The sequence below is a fragment of the Talpa europaea genome, assembly GCF_964194135.1.
Source record: "Talpa europaea genome assembly, chromosome: 3".
NCBI lineage: Eukaryota > Metazoa > Chordata > Mammalia > Eulipotyphla > Talpidae > Talpa > Talpa europaea.
In genome coordinates this window covers 69,094,012-69,111,799 of record NC_140069.1, presented here as the reverse complement: position 1 = coordinate 69,111,799, position 17,788 = coordinate 69,094,012, and the positions used below count along the sequence as shown (strand labels likewise).

The following is a 17,788-nucleotide window of genomic DNA, read 5'->3' as shown; positions in this document are numbered from 1 at the left end:
GGACATGCAAACGACCAACAGGCATATGAAAAAATGTTCAATGTCATAATCAGGGAAATGCAGATCAAAACCACAATGAGATACCATCTTATACCAGTAAGAATGGCACACATTTAAAAAACTAGCACCAACAAATGTTGGCGAGGATGTGGTGAAAAGGAACTCTCCTACATTTGCTGGTAGGAGTGCAACCTGGTCCAACCACTATGGAAAGCTGTCTGGAGGTTACTCAGTCTACTAAACTGGAGTTACCATATGACCCAGCAATTCCACTCCTAGGGATCTACCCAAAAGGACATAAAAACAGATTCAAAAAACCACCTGTACCCCTCTGTTTATTGCAGCACTATTTATAATAGGTAAAACCTGGAAACAAACCAAATGCCCAGAAATAGATGACTGGATCAAGAAGATGTGGTATAAATATACAATGGGATACTACTCAGCAATCTAAAAAGATATACTCATGCCATTCGCAGTACAATGGATGGAGCTAGAAGGAATTATCCTCAGTGAAATAAGCTAGAAGGAAAAAAAATATTGGATGGTTTCACTTATAGGAGGAATATAGTGGAACCAAATAAGATGGGGGTGGGGGATAATAACAATACAAAACAAAAACAAAGAGACAATTATAAACCAGAGACATCCTGCAGGGGAGGAGGAGGGAGAGGGACCAGAGGGAGGGAGGGAGGAACACAGGGGACTGTGGTGATGGGCATGGATGCACTGGTGAAGGAAATTCTATGGGGACTATATCTGAGGGAGTGGGGGGTGCAAACATTGTTTAAAAATGAACAATGATGGGGCCTCCCCGGTGGTGCAGCGGTTGAGCGCTGGGTTGCGAAGCTGCCCACAGCCTCTGCAGCGCCGGTTCAATCCCCGGCTGCTCCCCGGCCACCAGAGGAGGGTCCCACATGGCACGCAGACCTCTCCTGCGCCCGCTGCTCCCCTCAGCAGTGTATTTCGGTCCTTCTGCCTGCTCTGCTCCCTGCTCTGGCTCTGGTGGATTCTCTCACCCTCCTGCGCTTCTGACTGTACCCAGTGCTTGTATAAATAAACAAATAAAAATAAAATCTTTAAAAAAAAATAAAAAAAAAGAAAAAAAAAAGAAAAAAAAGAACAATGATGTAATATATATATATTTATATATATTTATATATATATATATATATAAAGAAAGAAAGCATGGTGTGTCACTACCCTAGCCACATGGGGCACAGCTGGAGAAATCAATTTCTCTCCATCAATACCCAGAATACTAAGGAGGAGGAGGATATTGGGAAAGAGGCAAATAAAATATTCAATAGGTATTAAAGTATTGCACTCTTCAGAAATTTCAGCCATGATTCTCTTGAATGACTGACTCCCTTGGAGATGTTCCTACCACAGAGCTGAGTGATAAGCCCACATCTCCCCACACTATACTCCTGGCTTATTGTGCACGCCTCAGTATAACCACCAAAGTGAACACTGGTCATGGCAATGGTTTATGGGTGCTTTGATGATGGATGCTGTGTGGCAATATACATTTGAAGAAGTTTGAACCTGTATCCCTAAGACATACACAGTGTTGTAGACTAAATTTACCTCAATAAAAAATAATTTAAAATACAGTAAGTGAGCTCTGGTAGATAGGAAGCCTGCTCAGAAAACACCAGGGGACAAAGAAGAAACTATAAATTGAGTTATAGCAAAACCTTCTGGAAAGCAGGTCTCCGATAGACAACCTAGTGAATGGTAAGAACCAGAGAAGGCAGAAATGCCTAAAGATTTGAACACAACAGAGAGAAAAAAAGGAGCAGGATTCCATTCACAAACAGAGGGAAAACTCAGATAATACAATGTCTGCTTAAGGCAATGAGTACGGAATTAAAGTGGTATCTTCTACTTCAAGTGTGAAAGCACCAATTTATAAACAAAATAAATATAAAAATATCAGGGAAATATGGCATCACAAAAAGCAAATGACAAATGTCCATAACTGTAGTGGCAGGAAGGGACAGAGCTGGATCTCTATGATCGGAGCAGACAGATAAAGCTGAGTCCTGGAGCCCTCTGTGGCTTTCTCAGGCTTTTAATGAGCTTTTTACATGTAATGCAGCAATCAGGTACATGGCAGGAGGGGCGCTGGGGGGGTGGGGGGGCACTCTTCTGGGCTCTCTGGCATTCTCTCTCTCTTCTCTTGCCTCTCTCTTTTGTGCCTCAGCTTCTCTTGGCAAATATTAAATACTGCAGCCACGGCACACAAACAATATAACTAAATATAACAATGTATCAAAATGCAGGTGCCACCATCAGGTAGGGCAATCCTAATGGCGGGAGGGCAGAAAAGCCTGAAAATCATTTACCCTATAATCTACCCCCTCACGGTTTTTTTGCTGCAGTATACATATGAGTTATGTACAATTTTCCCTTAGCACATGTAAACACTCCAGCCATGGCCTACGAAAGAAAATAACAATGAAACAATACAACAAAACACAAATGAGTCCAGACAGGGCATCAACTTAGTGGCAAAAGACAAGATTATTGGCACCAGCAGATGATCCACCACTTCTGCTGCCAAAGGCACTGCTCATACGAGGGAGGGGAACCACACAGGCATCTGCTGTCACACACCAGGAGCCATCAGGCTTCCTGTTCTTCTCCGACTGTGGTCTCGGCCACAAGCCACACACCGCATCCACCCCCAGGATGCACTCACTCTTTGATTGGCAATACTGTACTCTTTGGGGGTAATCGCCCAACTGTAGGGTAAGTATAGGGTAAGTAAAGTATCAGGCTTTTCTGCCTTCCCACCGTTAGGATTGATGATGGATCCTTGTGGTCCTGAATGCATGCCTGACGGCGGGCACCTGGAGTAGGGTGTGGGCATGCGTAAGTGTACCCACACCTGGGCTAAGACTGCGCTTTATAAGGGCGGCGTCACAGGGACACAAGCAGAAGCAGAGAGGTTGAGAGCGAAAGCAGAAACCACCAGAGAACGCTGGAGAGCCCAGAAAGAGTGAAGATTTGCTGGGGGCTGGGAGGCCGGCCAGCCTCCCGGCCCCCCAGTACCCCTGCCTGCTGTGTGCCTGGTAAATCTCAATAAAAGCCTGCAAAAGCCACTGAGGGCTCCAGGACTCTCTTCGCCTTACCCTGTCTGCTCGGGTCATGGAGAACCTGCACTGTGCCTATCCTGCCATTACCCCAATCCTCAGGGTTTTTGCACATGCACATGGGTGGGGAATCTGTGGAGACAAGCTCCACATGCAGCCTCTCAGCCCCTGGCAAATCTTCACTCTTTGCTGGGCTCTCTGGTGTTCTCTCTCTCTTGCCTCTCTCTCTTTCTCTCTTGCCTCTGCTTCTCTTGGCAAATATTAAATACTGCAGCCATGGCACACAGTAATAAACAACTAAATATAACAATGTAACAAAATGCAGGTGCCACCATCAGGCAGGGCAATCCTAATGGCCAGAGGGCAGAAAAGCCTGCAAATCATTTACCCTACAATAAGCCAAGCTCAAAGGCATAGAATATTTGATCTAACTTACTTCAAAATAGCAGTTATGTAGAATTATTTTTAAAAATTCAGAGCGGTAGTTCAATAAAATATATGAACAAAATATTATTCTCCAAGGAGGTTGAAATTATGAAGAAATTTTAGAGCTAAAGAACTCAATAAATAAGGTGAAGAAAGCGATAGAGAGTATCTATAGAAGGGCAAACCAGGTGGAAGAATAAGTGACCGTGGTGATAGGCATATTGACATAGCTGTTTAAAAAAAAAGAACAGATTTTTTAAAAAGGGAACAGTAGCCAAGGCCCCACAGCCCTGCAGGGTACCAGTGATGCCAGTCCCACTGTAAGGACACCAAACCCAGGCCCAGTGCAAGGGAGGCAACACAAGCTCCCAACTACCTAACGTTACCAACCTCCAGTCAGTAACCAGTGACATCCCAGTCCTGACAGTAAGTAACCCTGGATCCTACACCCAGTGCAAAGGGGCAGTGCAAGCTCCCAGCCAAGGCCCCAAAGCCCCTCCAGGTACTAGGAACCCCTAGTCCCACTGCTAAGGACCCTGAAACACAGGACTAGTGAATGGGAGATGGTGCCACCCCCAACCAAGAACCAAAGGGCCCTGGGTATCAGCAACCCCCTGAGCCAACAGTAAGGAACTGATCCAATGTAGGGAGTGAAGCCATGCCCAGCAGAAGCCCCACCCACAGCAGTGTGGCCATGAAAGCAAGGAATGGGGAGAGAGAAAACTCAAGTGTCCATGAGTCCCCAGGGGAACATTATGCCACATAAAGAGAACTTATCTACAGAGCCCAATCACGAAGAGGTGCATTATCTGTTCTTCCTGTTAGATACTGAATTCAAATTTGACATGATAAAGAAATTTGAAGAACATAAGGAAGACACAGATAATGTACAAAAAATTTCAGAAAAACAAATGTCCTGAAAAACAAAATCAATGAATAGATGATTGAAAATTATATTCTAGGGCCTCCCCGGTGGCGCAGCAGTTGAGCACTGGGTTGCGAAGCTGCCCGCAGCCTCTGAAGCGCCAGTTCGATCCCCTGTTGCCTGGTGAGGGTCCCACATGGCAAGCAGACCCCTCCTGCTGCCCGCTACTCCCCGCAGCAGTGTACTTCGTCAGTCTGCCTGCTCTGCTCCCCGCTCTGGCTCTGGTGAATTCTCTCACCCTCTTGCGCTTCTGACTGTACCCAGTGCTTGTATAAAGAAGAAAATTATATTTCTAAATAAGAAAATAATGGAATTGCAGCATGTAAAAAGATCAATAGAGGAGTTGAAAAACACTATGGAAGCTTTGGAAATAGAATATACCAAATGGAAGAGTGAATTAGTGCATCTGAATGCGAATACACAAGTAAGTAAGTGGGAGAAGAAAAAAAAAAAAAAAACTTCAAAACTATGCAATTCCATGAAGAAAGGTAACATAAGAAAAGTGGTATCCCTGAAGGGGAAGAGAGGAAAAGAAACAGAAAATTTTTTAAAGAAATAAGAGAACTTCCTGTACCTGAAAAAGGAACAGACAAATCCATGAAGCTGAAAGAACGTCAGAGAACCTAATGAAAATGATACCTGTACTAAATACAGAGTAGCAAAACCTCCAAGAGTGCCAAAGAAAGAATATTGAAGTTGGTGAGAGGGAAGCAGATAACCTACCAAGGGACTTCTCGGAAAGAAAACACTGTGGGCAAGGAGAGAATGGATTGATGTGATACAAAACCTGTGAGATAAAAACTGCAAACCCTAGGAATGTCATGAGCGCGCATCATCGTGACTGACTGTGCAAACCTCTCATGAATGCTGTGCAGAGTAACTGCTCATTTTCACTGCACTCTCACAGATTCTGACAGAACGCTCAAGTAGATTATTTTGAGACTGAACTCATACAGTCACATTCACACAGTAAAGTTTTATTGAGATGAAAAGTTATTAAAAAACAGGATTTCCCGGGCCTCCCCGGTGGCACAGCGGTTGAGCGCTAGGCTGCGAAGCTGCCCGCAGCCTCTGCAGTGCCAGCTCGATCCCCGGCCACTGGGCAAGGGTCCCACATGGCGCGCAGACCTCTCCTGCCGCCCGCTGCTCCCCTAGCAGTGTACTTCATCGGTCTTCCTGTTCTGCCCTCCGCTCTCTCAGAGCGGATTCTCTCACCCCCCCCCCCCACGCTTCTGACTGTACTCAGTGCTTATATAAACAAATAAATAAATCTTAAAAAAAAAACCACAGGATTTCCCGTAATTTGAAGATCTAATGAATGAACACAGGTACATTACAAGTACTCAAGTGAAAATTATGGTTAATTTACAATCAACAATGTACTATAATCAACTTCAACTCCAAAGTAGAGGTTTGGGAGCTGTGGCAAAAAACATTAACTATGGTATGTATATACTGGGTTTTTGCATACGTGACCATAGTAATTTTTGCTTCTTTTTTAAAGATTTATTTATTTATGCATACAAGAACTGGAGTACAGGCCATAGGGGTGAGAGGATTCACCAGAGACAGAGTGGGGAGCAAAACAGGCAGACTGACTGAAATACACTGCTGAGGAGAGCAGAGGGCAAGTCAGGAGAGGTCTGCTGCGACATGTGGACAGCTCACTGGCGGGGGATCAAATTTGTGCTGCAGTGGCTGCAGATAGCTTCATAGGTTGCGTCTAACTCCTTGTGCCACCAGGGAGGCCCATGACCACTTTTTTTTTTTTTTAATTTTTTAAATAGAAACTGATCTTTTCAATATTTTAAAAAAAGATTTATTTATTTATTTGTTTGTTTGTTTATTTATTTATTTATACAAGCACTGGGTACAGTGAGAAGTGCGGGAAGGTAAGGGAATTCACCAGAGCCAGAGCGGAGGGCAGAACAGGCATAACGACGAAGTACACTGCTGAGGGGAGCAGCAGACAGCAGGAGAGGTCTGCGCGCCATGTGGGACCTTCGCCCAGCGGCTGGGGATCGAACCGGCGCTGCAGAGGCTGCAGGCAGCCTCGCAACCCAGTGTTCAACCGCTGCGCCACCGGGGAGGCCCAACCACTTATTTTAAATAAAATTAAAAATTTTTAAATTTGTTTGGTTGATTTTTAATGTCATAATACAGTCAATATATTTATTGGAATACATTTGTCATGTAATATAAGAAAATATTTTATTAGACTATTTTGCTTGTGAAACTGTGAAAGAGTCACACACCATTTTGGGAAAAAAAAACTTTAATGTTCCATATTCTTAAGATTATGATTTCTGAAAATCATACAAGAATTTCAAAATATAAATGTCTGTAGAAGACAGTAACAAAAAGTTCAAAGCAAACCTGAAAACAGTTATAGAGGTGTGGAAGATTAGAGAAGTGCAGAGATACTGTGAATGTGAAGGAAACTTTTTTTGTATTTCATAACTTGAGCTTGCTGTTATAGAACACATGCTTTGAAAATTCTCTTAAATAAGGGATTTATTTCAAATAGAGATTTCTTTTATTTTCTCAGAATCAAATTGCTCAGAGCTCTATCATCCTTCTTGGAATTTCTGAAGTTATCCCAAGTCTGGGATGTAAAGAACTGTTATCCTGCAGAGTAGCTAGAATGGTAAGACCAAGGTATTCATCTCTCCAAAATACTTTCTCTCTTTTAGAGAACAATTTTGTTATTAAATGTCAAAACTAGAAAATAGTAATAACCTATAAAAACACCTTAAAATATCAATTGAAATCTTTCTGAGTGTTATTTCCAATGTACCATGATTACCAATAAGAACACATGCAGAATATTCATGCTTACACCATTTACTAAGATAGCTGGTTTATCTGTCATAGCAACTGCAATATGCTCTATTCTTGATTTAAGACTTACATGAGCCTGGGTATTTATCATAAACCTATCCTTTGAATATAACCTAACCATTTATAGCAATATTCATTTATCTATCACAATCTTGATTAAATTCATACTAGAAGACTATCAGATTTCTACTCTTCAGTGCTTCGGGAAAAACAGCTCATTGACTGCTGTAGATGAAAATTTAGGAGATTCTTTAAATACTTGCACGCCTTTTATCTGATGGCTCCCAGGGACTTCACATCCAGGGCTCCCACCCTTCCCAAGTTCTGCCCAAGATGTTGGGATCTGTTGCCTGGTCAATCAAGCACTTCACTTGAGCCTCTTCTGAAAGTCCACTCTCTGGCTCTTGGGCACGAATATTGTGTTCTTTGCTTCCCCGTGCTACAGCCACATAATGACCAAAGGCAGATTCCTTCTCATGGCCCAAAAGCAACTCATCACTGGAAAAGAGATTAAACAGATGAAAAAAACACAAACCATGCTTTATTTTCCCTTTGCGGCCTAGTCAAACATTTTTTCTCATCACTGATATAATATTTTCTGTTACAACTTTTAAGTCAAGATATTTGATTTGTAAAAAAAAAAAAAAAAAAGATATTTGATTTGTTAAGAAAAACAGAACACAAACAACACTGCTATTAATGTTTGTCTACATTTTTTTGCATGGACACATGCTTTCACGTCTCTCATGTGTACAAAGAGTAGAATTGTTGGGCCTAATAGTAACTCTATGCTTAACTTTTTGAAGAACTACCAGATTGTCTTCCAAATTAGCTGCACCATTTTATATTCCCTCCAGCAACAACATGAGGGCTCAAATATCAGCACAGCCTCACTACCAACACTTATTATATTCCATTTTTTAATTAAAGCAATTTTGGAGGGTGTGAAGGTGGCACCCCATTTACATTTCTCTGATGACTAATGATGTTAAGCATCTTTCCATGTGTTTACTGGAAATATGTATATATTTTTTAGAGAAATGTCCAAGTATTTTGCTCATTTTTTAAAATTGTGTTGTCATTTTATTATTATTGAGTTATAGGGTATTTTGTGAATTTAACATACAAGAACTTTATCAGTTACATGACACATAAACAGCATGTTATATGTTTATAACATATTAAAAGTATGCTATACTTTCAACTCCTATATTTAGATCTTTTATTTATTTATTTTATTTATTAATTATTTCATATGGTATAAGAGAGGGATTCACCTTCATTCTTTTGCTAGTGTCTTTTGTAGGGAAGACCAATTAATGGTTTTAGTATCTTTGTCAAAAACAACTGACAACAGAGTGCCATTTACTATCATTTAATTATAAGGCTCAATTTCTCCCCACTCCTTATTAATCATTTCTATAAATTTCTATTTGTTTTAGACCTTAACAGGAAAAATTTAAAAGCTAACTTAAAGGTTAACCTAATTTGGAATCTCATCTAACAAGCCCATTCTGTATTCTCCACACCTTGTTGCTGTTGCACCCATTAAGATTACATAAAGGAACAAAAGCAAATAAAAAACCTAAACATTCCTGTGCATGTAAAAATATTTTTGTAACAGTCTACAAATGTTCCTGCTGACCAGAGCCTAAAGATGGTGCAAGAGGGCAGAGAGACAGAGGTCAAGTACACAGGTTTCAGAGATGCAAACTGTGCCTAGTCTTGGAGAATTCATCCTCTGTAAGCCATACTTTTTACATTTGTAAAATAAGAATCATGCTAACATCATAGGCTTTTTGCAGCATTTAATAATTCTTCAATAACAGTAACATGTTGATGTTTTAGTTGGTTACAATCTTACCAAGTGATAACTGCTGGATTGGCACCTGCTAACTTTTTCTTAGCATAATGTATTTTCTGCCGGGGATACCAATTTTTTTCAGTTACATTTATTTCTTGAATCCACGATCCTCCTTTTTTTAGCATTTTCTGTTCAAAATTCTAAAGGAAAAGAACACGATTTGTTCTCGTTATAACAATATATATGATCACAGATTAAACATGTTAAATAAGTATTCATTTTAAATAAATATCTGTAAATGGTGAGAGCTCTATAACTTTTGATGCAAATTCCAATGATAATATACCTAACAGTGACAATGAACTTGAGGACTGCAGTTAGGCTTAAAATATCTCTATTGACAATGTATGCCATCACTAGGCTTCATTCTTTTGGGGCTGCATTTTGAAGAACCCTGAGATTAAAGAAAGCACTATTGGTCTTTATAATCAAGGAAGACCTCACAGGAAACATACTTTAAACTAAAAGTTGTCTCAGAGAGAAATTTAGACCCATATCACCAATAGAGGCATATTCTTTCTCTTATTTAGATATACACTTAATTGAAACAACAAATTTTCTCCAAATAAAGATTATATATTTCTTATCTGGTTTTTAGGACAAATGACCCCTAGTGCTAATTTCAAGAAATGCTGTACAAAACAATGGAAGTATTTTAGTAGACATGATGTTGATGCAGTCCATGATATAGTAAGAGATGCCAACCAAATCACTGGTACATTGTAATAAAAGCGGAAAGTTCACAGAAACAACCCTACTTTCCAGTCGAAGGAAGGTTCCTTTACAAACACGTCCATGGTGTTAATAAGCAGATGGGGCTGTGAGCGAAAGGCTCGCAGTGCGTGAACCATGACACTGTACATAACACCTGTTTCCTTCATTGGTAACATTAGATTGATCAACTGGCGAGTCAAACGGAAAGGCATCAATTCAGGGATTGGCAGAAACTAAAGAGGAAAATATACATGCAAGAAAAATAGAATACATTAACAAGAAGTCACAAAGTAATAGGCATGAACAAAACATCCTCCCACAATTATTACACACATTTGAGAATGTGAACTTCTCTTGTCTTAACATCAGCTACATAGATGTGAATCCACTGTGTCCAAAAGAAATTCAAACAATCGTCCTCACTAAACGAAAACCATGTGCATAAGACCACGTAGGCCACAGAGACTTAGAAGTACAATTTAAAACATTCAGAGTTTGATGTTAGAGAAAAGATTTGTATTTGTCTTCCTTGTGGAAGACAAATTTTGATATAGGGCTTACATTCTTTCCTTTCCATAGGAACATATTTTATTATTGGCTCTGATATATCATCGTACCTTCTAAAACCTATTTAAACAATACCAAAAAAGAAGTTGAGATTATACCTTTCTACAAGAATGTCAAATTTAATGATCATGACAAATCTGACCTAACCAGAGTGTCTTTTCTTCTTAAAAACTATGCATTTCCAGAGAGTGATACATAGTCCCATGACAGTTCTAAACTAGCTGAGTGCTCTGAGAGCAAGTTGAGCATACCTGCGTAGCTGATCCAAAGGCGTGTCCAAAGTCGATCCCGATCATGCCCCCTGTCTCCATGTTCACCATGAAATTGTTCAGATGTCTGTCTCCGATGCCCAGAATCCAGTGGCTGATGCACATCAGAGCATGAGAGCTGGCACAGTGGGAGCGGAGAGCTAGGAAGGCCTCAGGGCCCGTGCTCATCGCCAGGAAGGCCCGCCTGCAGGAGGGAGACAGGGTCTTGGTGGGATCTGTGACACCACCAGCCAGTTTGTAAAATCAGAAGTAAACTTACTTTAAGAGATCAGGTGGCACTTTACTTTCTCTTTTTCTAAAAGATGTGACTGCTTCAGTTCGACTAGCTCCCCTAAGATTTAATAATAGGAAGCATTAGATTAGAACAAACTTCTCATAACTTGAAATGTAAAATTCTCCATTTATACTGAAACTCAAATCAAATAAGTAGATTCTGATGATCTCACTGAGGCAAAATTTTCTAAGAAACAGAAATAGCTATGCAACTTGAGAAAAAATGAGTTAGGAAATAAAAAAAAAAAAAAACTTACTTATACATTAGCATGTAAGCACCAACGTCACATCCTCCAGATATCTTTTTCAGCCAGTCTCTGTATTCAAATGGTGGAGCTTTGGGGTCACTAACAAGTAAAGGGTATCAGCATTATTTAAGAGGCAAATATCACCGAGACTTCATTGAAGTCATTGAAGAGGCAGGAAACAATAAATACTACTTCTAATCATATTTAATATTAGCACTAAACCCATGGTACACTAGGTCTAGGATTTCAATATATATTCATTCTTAGTTACTCCTAAAGAAATCAAAGCTATTTCCTATGCAAAAATTTAAGCACAAAGTAATCAAATACTAAATGTTTCACTTCATATAGAAGGAAACTTGGCACATGGTTCTAAAAGTCTGATCCTATAAAAGAACCCTAACAAGAGGATAACTTACTTAAAGTAGGCAAGAAATGTTAAAGCATAACACTAATACAAGCAAAAAGATCAGAAATTACTGATTTTAGATTAATTAATTGTCTTCTCATGATCTAAAGAAGTGCCACACTTTCTTCACAATTTCCAGCATGCAGCTGCACATTAAGTATAATGAAGTATTTTCTTAAATGACAATGGATTTGAATTGTGTTTGAAAAGCTGTCTTCAGGGCCTCCATGGGTGGTGCAAGGGGTTATGCACAGCACTGTGAAGCTATCCAAAGCCTCTGCAGCATGAGTTTGATCCCAGGCCCAGCCAGGGAGATACCCACATGGCATGGCAGACCTCTCCTTTCTCGCCTACTGCTCCCCTCGGCAGTGTATTTCAGTCAGTCTGACTGTTCTGCTCCCAGTCTGTCTCTGGTGAATCCTCTCACCCTCCTGCACCTCTGGCCTGTACCCCAGCTCTTGCATAAATAAATAAATAAATAAATAAATAAATGTCTTTAAAAAAAAAAAGCTGTCTTCCATAATGTGTCAAAAATAACAAGTTTTCCTTGGGCAATTTCATTATATGTTACTTAGTAGTTCTATCACTTAAGGGCATTTCAGAGTAAGTACTAAGTAAGTTAATTTCATAGTCTAATCTAAATAATAATAATGTACTCTAAATTCTCTTCTAGTTACAACTGTAATGCAAATCTTTGTTGAAAAACTGTAACATGTAAGTTATGAAAAAACCAGCAATGGTTTTAGTAATAAAGGTTGTAAGTACTATTGTTTTAAAAAGGTAGTGGGGGAAACAATTTATACAATTCTGCTCAAACTTTTGATACTTATTTTACCTTCTGCATGTTATGTTACTATCCTACTCATCTAAAAAAAAATAGACATATGGGAATAGGAGGAAAGGAAAGGCACTTTTTTAGATTCCCATTGTGTGCAAGTTCTGAGTGAGTAAGCACTAGAACAAGAGCAGGAATTTCTGACCCTAGGAAGAACTGTTCCTCATATCCCATCCTCTGGAGAAAGCAGAAACAATTTTAGACAGGATTCAAATGACTGGAATTAAAGGTTGGTAAACAATGTCCTATTTACAACTGTTACCCAGGAATAAGAGTTTGAAAAGAATATGTTTAATTTTATGAAAAATTCCTGACTGATAAGAACATTACTTTATGCAAATACTTTCAGGAAAGAATGAGAGTATAATGAAGCAAAATAGGCCTTGAAGATCTTCCTTCATCCTGTAGCTAGTCACTAGAACTTGTTAACTCTTCCTTCAAAATACTTTTAATAGTGCCCTTATTTTTCTTTACAGAAACAAAAATGAAATGACTTACAATGTTGGTTAAAAAAATGGAAAATATAAAAATGTCAAAAAAATAAAAAGCAACTATATCATGACCTAGAATTAATCACTAATAATCCTAGCTATACCACTCACATGCTGGGTGACCTAGGACAAGTTACCTAACCTCTTTGGGCCTCAGTTTCGTCATCTGTACAGAGGTAATAACAGTTCTCACCTTGGAGGTTGTTGTAGGAAATAACTGACTTCATATATATTAAGAACTGAGACTAGTGCTTAGCATATAGAAAATATTTAAATATTGCTACCAATCATGTTATTTATTTCCTTGCAAGAATTTTCTTTTTTCAAAGTTAATACTTTAAAAAAATTGTGGTAAAACATACGCAACTGCTATTTAGAATGTTCTGCTCCATTTAGTTTATTCATCCAATCAAAGGCAGATTAAAGAACAGCCCAGGATGTGGCTGAGTCTACCCCAAAAATAAAGACCTAAAATGTCACTGGAAACAGGATATGGAGGAAACAATGTGAAACAACTCTATTCAGGGAGGAGGTTACATCTGGACAGTAGCAGGTTGGCTGGGGTAAAGCTGGAGATGAAGTACTACCTTGTGTAAGCAGCTTTCTCCTCTTGTGACATGTTATTTAAAAGAAGTTCCTTCAAGGTAAAGGTATTTTCAATCCATTCAATTAATCCTAATCTGAAAAGAATAAAGTTTATGAACACAAATCCAAACTGATCTTTTTTCACTAGAAAAAAAACTTTGTAGAATCGAAGTAAAATGGATTTCTTCCAGTCTAATCTTCATTTTTTCTATATTACAAAGAAAATCACAATTTATTAATTCTGTACAGCCTTTGTGAAATCTTTATTCTTTCAGTCTTTGTGAAATCTAAAATAGGATTGCCTGATATCTAAAAGAAGAACATCACTATCTGCTATGACTAGGTAGGCTAATTTTTGAGTTTGGAAATGCTATTACCATTAGTTCATGTGGTAAAATGTTAGTGTTCCCAGACCTTTATACCCAGCCCCCAACCCAAAATCTGTATAACCCTGCCCAAAATCTACCAAGTTATATCAAATATTCACATTCTACTTCTGGATAGCAGGAAAAAATTGTCAAGTGACTTCCAACCCCATCTCAGTAAAATTAAACAAGGATTTGGGCTACTGCTGGAATTCCTATTCACATAATCTTTTCTACATAATAATTTAGTACATGTTGGTTGTACCTGGAGGTCATGGGTATGACATGGTATGTCTTCAACTGCAAATTTCTCTGGCCACAGGCAGCATCTTGGGACAGGATGACATTCATGACCTGGAAGAGCTGCTCTATGCGCTGGTCCTGCCGCAGGTCTTCACCCCCCTTCACCAGGAAAGGGTACTCTTTCTCATTGTGGCCTCGGATGACGATACGCTTAGGTTTTCTGATAGAAGTCATTACTTTTACCTTTAAGAAAATATTTTTAGGTGCAGTCTGAGAAATTATGAGAACAGTCTAAGATGTCATCATCAAAAAGGGAAAAGTAAGTTTGGCTGGCATGCATTCCTCCAAAAGAGACCTCTCTTTGAAGATAATTCAGGTGACAGAGAAAACAAATATAGAATTTAGAGTCAGTGCCATATTTGTGCTTCTCGTTCACATCCCCTTGTTGTGTTCACATTAATTTCATATTTCTGGTTACAAATAACTTCACAAATGTGGTTATCTTTAGTAATGAGCAAAATGTAGAATTAATGTAATTCCACATATATTTTAGAACTGATACACATACAGTTCATTCTTTGAGTCTATCATATCCTTAACAATGATTGATGTTGACACACTGGAAGCATTTTAGTAGGAAATTCAATAAATAGCAGAAATAGGAAACTGTATATTTGAGACTAACAAGGAAAGTTAATCCTCGGGTTTTTTTTTTAAAGTATAGACAAATACATATTTTCATATCTGCAGAGCAAAATGCCACATCCTAAGCATCCCAACAATAGTCCAAGTTGCAAACATTGGAACCTACCCGCTCATCAAAGCCAGCAATTCGTGCATGGTATTCGGGCAGAGGCTTTCCTTTGCCATCATACTGACCTAAGACAAACCACAGAAGTCTTATTAGCTTGTTATATAGAACCCCATATTTAAAAATGTAATTGTTGATCAAGTGAAAAAAGTAGCCAATCTACCATAATTTTTTACTAAAAGTTTTCATTTAAAGAAAATGGACTTACATTTTTTAATGCAATTATTTCCCAATTTGACTAGTAGAAGTTCGCTTCCTATTCTAACAGAATAGAAAATTCCAAATAGGAAAAAATAATGCACTGAGCTAGAACACTGTAATACCTCAAGGAGAATCTAGCTGCACATTACAAGGTTAACATGTTAAATGTTTTTCTTAGAACTAACTATACAATGCACAGTTGTTACTAATAACAAAGAAAATTATTTCTCCAAATATGCTTTTCTTTTATCATGTGGAATGAGCATGAATAACCAATTAATTTTTTGTTGCTGTTGTTTGACCAATTAAAGCATAAAGAATGTGGAATGTACTGGGCCTCCCCGGTGGTGCAGCGGTTGAGCACTGCACTGGGAAGCTGTCTGCAGCCTCTGCAGCGCCGGTTCGATTCCCCACCGGCCAGGGCGAACCCCACATGGTGCAGCAGATCTCTCCTGCCTTGCCCGCTCCTCCCCTCAGCAGTGTACTTCGTCCGTCTGCCTGTTCTGCTCCCCGCTCTGGCTCTGGTGAATTCTCTCACCCTCCCATGCTTCTGACCTGTACCCCAGTTCTTGTATAAAATAAAATAAATAAATCTTTAAAAAAAAAAAAAAGAAAGAATGTGGAATGTACAAAGACTGCCCTCGAAAAATCATGCTGTGTTCACAGTTGCCCAACATCTTATGTCTCTATCCTCGGTGTCATATCCTTTTTCCTGAAGGAATTTGTCATTATCTGATCACTTTAAATGGAACTAACAGGTATATGCCAGAAATGATTTGCATCTATACCAGTATTATATTTCTGAAGAAAAGTTATTCAAGCAAAGGATAGGGATGTTCAGAGGAGATACATGATTATCAGTTACCAAGAAATTCTGAACATTTGCCATCAACAGGAATGTTATAATCTCATTAGACATTTAGTAAAATGTAGTAATTCAGAGTAATTATAGATTTTCTTAATAATGAAAAATATGGTGAAATTTTAAATTCTTAAATAAAGATACCTGTCAAAATCCTGACATCACTATTTCAAAAACTGGAAGTTCTATGATAGCACTATTCACCTTAAAGTACAATTTCGTCACTCTGAAGATGAACTCACCAGGAATCTCCAGCTCATTTCTCAAGAATTCTACATTGAAATTACTCATCCAGGGGGAGCATTCTTTCAGATTCCCAGGTGGCCTTGAGTCTTTGAACATTTTTGAAAGCAGTGAGTTAGTAATGTCACTGAAGTCATGAAGTTTCATTCCAAGTAGTTTAGAACCTCCTCTCCCAAAGTGTTTATCAAATTCTTTTCCAAAAGTCTGAAATTTATAAAAATTTCAATATTAATGTTGATCCTTAGATAAGGTACTAAATTTAATGTTTAATAAACAACTGTCTATTCAACTATGTAAGTTTATTCTGTACTTTTAATTAAGGTTTACAGTTTTGCTTTACTTGAATGTTTCAATATAAAACACCTGAAGCCTGCCTTTTGTTAATTTCATTGTGTTCCTTTGAAAAGACAGAAAGGATATGGTTCTAATAAAATAATGTCTAACCATAAATTCTATTAGGGGCTTTAAATGCTTGGGAAAGTCACTTAACCTCAGTGACCATTGTCTACTTACTAACCTGAATCACTATGATAACAGGAGTAATTAGAAGCAAAGTAAAAAGAAAAAAAAATAAGGGGAGTAATTCAATAAAATGAACAGCCCACAATTCTTCATAAAAAATAAAGAAGCAATATAATAATGCTATTTCTACTAGTAAGCCACTATTTTGAGTCATGAACTAACAAACATTATTCAGGTAATATGTACATTTAAAAGCAATTATTATTAGAAGTACTTTACATTGAAATATATCAAATATTTCTTTGCATTAGTCACCATTCAAATATTTAAGTTATGATCCAGTAGGTTCCTCAAAATATTAAAAAGAGATCTACCGCATGACCCAGCAATTCCATGACCCAGCAATTCCACTCCTAGGTATCTACTTAAAAAATGTAAAAACATGAATTCCAAGGTTTATTCATTGTAGCCCTATTACAATAGCCAACTTATGGAAACAACCTAAGCTCCCTAGGACAGATGAATAGATTAAGGAGATGTATGTATACACAATGAAATACTACATGGCTATAAAAAAGATGAACTCTTGCCATTTGCAATAACATGGATAGAAAGGGAAGGGATTATGTTATGTGAAATAAGTCAAAAGGAGAGACAGTAAATACCAAGGGTTTCCCTTACATGTGGAATAAAAAGAAACAAAACAGGATCAGACAAAAACAAACTGAAAATGTACCCTGGAAATCTGTCTGTAGAATGAGGCTACCAGAGCAGGAGGGGAAAGGATGGAGAGCAGTGTGGCGGGGATCCACTGGATTATGGTGGAGGACTATGGGTGCCCTGGTGGTGGATGTGGTGTGGTAACATATTTCTGAATAGATATGATCCTATACATCATATGATCCTCTGCATCATATATGGTGTTGTAAGTCAATGTTACCTCAATAAAATAAATTGAGGAATAGTATAAAAAAAACCTCAAAAATATTTACCAACTCTACTAATAGTCCTTAAGATTGACTCATCATCTTTAATTAGAAATGCTCTTACCAA

General features: G+C 38.4%; 1 protein-coding gene across 2 annotated transcripts in view; it reads right to left on the bottom strand.

The window, feature by feature from the left end:
- Nucleotides 1-7,586: 7,586 nt before the first annotated feature.
- The window catches only part of PRKDC (protein kinase, DNA-activated, catalytic subunit), a gene marked incomplete at both ends in the record, with an annotated part of 233,410 nt that continues 223,208 nt past the window's right edge, over nucleotides 7,587-17,788 (bottom strand). The window contains 10 exons of one of the 2 annotated variants that reach the window (XM_084229434.1): nucleotides 7,587-7,791; nucleotides 9,158-9,297; nucleotides 9,916-10,104; nucleotides 10,690-10,891; nucleotides 10,967-11,038; nucleotides 11,238-11,327; nucleotides 13,551-13,643; nucleotides 14,179-14,399; nucleotides 14,968-15,035; nucleotides 16,273-16,477. In XM_084229434.1, coding sequence (XP_084085560.1) covers nucleotides 7,587-7,791; nucleotides 9,158-9,297; nucleotides 9,916-10,104; nucleotides 10,690-10,891; nucleotides 10,967-11,038; nucleotides 11,238-11,327; nucleotides 13,551-13,643; nucleotides 14,179-14,399; nucleotides 14,968-15,035; nucleotides 16,273-16,477 — 1,485 coding nt within the window. The remainder of the gene's footprint in view (nucleotides 7,792-9,157; nucleotides 9,298-9,915; nucleotides 10,105-10,689; nucleotides 10,892-10,966; nucleotides 11,039-11,237; nucleotides 11,328-13,550; nucleotides 13,644-14,178; nucleotides 14,400-14,967; nucleotides 15,036-16,272; nucleotides 16,478-17,788) is intronic. The other variant, XM_084229435.1, reaches the window with a different exon arrangement.